The sequence below is a fragment of the Otolemur garnettii genome, unplaced genomic scaffold, assembly GCF_000181295.1.
Source record: "Otolemur garnettii isolate 467f Iridium unplaced genomic scaffold, OtoGar3 scaffold00014, whole genome shotgun sequence".
In the NCBI taxonomy this organism is placed as follows: domain Eukaryota; kingdom Metazoa; phylum Chordata; class Mammalia; order Primates; family Galagidae; genus Otolemur; species Otolemur garnettii.
In genome coordinates, this window is record NW_003852409.1 from 15,820,588 (window position 1) to 15,822,939 (window position 2,352).

The 2,352-nt window shown below is 38.1% G+C and overlaps 1 protein-coding gene across 1 annotated transcript in view; it reads left to right on the forward strand.

Moving 5' to 3' along the window:
• Positions 1–2,352, forward strand: part of HSDL2 (hydroxysteroid dehydrogenase like 2) — a 51,228-nt gene continuing 48,876 nt past the window's right edge. Inside the window, exons 1-2 of the mRNA XM_012802295.1 lie at positions 1–29; positions 1,523–1,621. Coding sequence (XP_012657749.1) covers positions 8–29; positions 1,523–1,621 — 121 coding nt within the window. The 5' untranslated portion in view covers positions 1–7. The remainder of the gene's footprint in view (positions 30–1,522; positions 1,622–2,352) is intronic.

Here is a 2,352-nt window from a genome sequence, read left to right on the forward strand (position 1 = left end):
AAATCCAATGTGGTTCAAACAGCACTGTGGTAAGTAGAGGGTGAGGGATGGTTTGTGGTTAATTTGTTTTGAGGATCTATGATGCAGTCACAATCCGCACATAGCATTCAACATTGATTTCCCTGTGCCAAATTCATAATAGCATTTTCCAAAGAGGATTCCTAATTTTTTATGTGTAATTTAAAAAATTGAGGTATAATTTACCTTTAGTAAAACACACAGATGGTTCTGTTTGATGAGTTTTGACAAATGTGTACTTGCATAACCAACCCCCAAGTTAAGATAGCGATTTCTATCATCTCAGAAAGGCTTTTCATGTCCCAATGGGTGTGTTTTATTATATGTAATTTATTCTCCAATAAAGTTGGTTAAATACTGTTCATGAAATACTTTACCTGACATAGCAAAGTCATGATGGGGACTTTGCTAAGTAACAAGATTTATGTATAAGTGCCTCGTTTAAAGTAGGCATATCAGATATTTCATTTTTATTTCAACATAATTCTCTAACATTTGGGAAGGCACTTAGAATAGGAATCTGCAGAGAAAAACAGAGAAATTCTGCTGTGATTGACTAGGTTAAGTGAATTTGCAACTTTTTTTTTTTAACTAATAGTAGTTTCCTTTTAAGTAATCACTTTCATTCTTTAAAAAGAAAAGAAAAAACAAATTAAGAAATAATAACAGGCTAGACATGGTGACTCACACCTGTAATCCTAATACTTTGGAAGGCCAAGGCAGGTGGATTGCCTGAGCTCACAAGTTAAAGACCAACCTGAGCTAGAACAAGACTCCATCTCTAAAAATAGCTGGGCACTGTGGCAGGTGCCTGTAGTCCCAGCTACTTGGGAGGCTATGGCAAGGGGATCACTTGAGCCCAAGAGAAGTTGCTGTGAGATATGATGCCATGGCACACTACTGAGGGTGACAAAATGAAACTTCATCTCAAAAATTAATAATAATAACAACATAATTTACCTTCATACCGTTAAGAAAAATGAAAGTTTATTACTTTATCTTTTCAAAATATTAGGATGGAAATACAGATGGAAAAACTAGTTGATCTCTGTTCAATTGTTTCCATAAAAACTATTCTTTTAAAAAGAGTACTTTTAGGCTTGGTGCCCGTAGCACAGTGGTTAATGGCGCCAGCCACATGCACGGAACATGGTGAGTTCGAGCCCAGCCCTGGCCAGCTAAACAACAATGACAACTGCAAAGGAAAAGGCATTGTGTCAGGAGCCTGTAGTCCCAGCTACTTGGGAGGCTGAGGCAAGAGAATCACTTAAGCCCAAGAATTGAGGTTACTGTGAGCTGTGACAACGGCACTCTACCAAGGGCAACATAATGAAACTGTGTCTCAAAAAAAAAAAAAAGTACCTTTAAAAAATATTTGATATGTTTTATGTTACTGAAAATAATTCTCAAAAATATATTAGGAAAAAATAGTAATAGAAATTGGTTATTTCTATTAAAAAATTAATTTGTTTCTTAAATTGTTCTTTGTGGTTTTTCTCCCCAGCTTATACCATTGCTAAGTATGGTATGTCTATGTGTGTGCTTGGAATGGCAGAAGAATTTAAAGGAGAAATTGCAGTCAATGCATTGTGGCCTAAAACAGGTAAGCATTTGCAAAAATTCACTTATTAGATTTTTACTTGCTGTTCTGGACACTTCTGAGGTACTTCCTGGGTGTGGTGAGGTGGGAGGGAGGAAATAGTCAACAGTAAATCTCTGTTGGAAAACAAGCTAAATTTTGTTGTACAATAAGACACTTTTGAGCTTTGACATGGACTGCGTGACTGAGTCTTCAGCTAGTAGCTCTAGTACAGAGGTTCTCAACATTCTTAATGCTGCGTGGCCCTTTAATGCAGTTCCTATGGGTCACGACCCACAGATTGAGAACCGCTGCTCTAGTAGGGCCGTTGACCACCAGGACATTTGAAGAGTCTGCTGAGGACCACCAGGAGACATTGCACTTCCCTGACCCCATCTCCAGCTTTGTCTTTGGAACCTCCCTGAATTCTGCAGATTCCCACGCTTTTGTTTTCTCCTCACACCTCCCAGCAAAGGCTTTTAAACTTCCTAGTATTCTTGCTACCTTTGTCTTTTTCCTTTATAAATAATAAGATTACCTGTACTTTGGCATGAATTCTTCTAGGTTCACAGAGTGCGAGAGCCCTGTGAGATGACAGAGGAAGCTGCATATGCCTGGGATGTGGGTACAGATTTATAGTCATGGTGTAACACAAGTTGGCGGCGTCCATGCTGGGAACAAGATATAAAAATGAAGGGGAGCTAGTAAAAATGAGAAAAAGGGAGTGGGTATCTTTCTTTTTTTTTTTTTTTTTT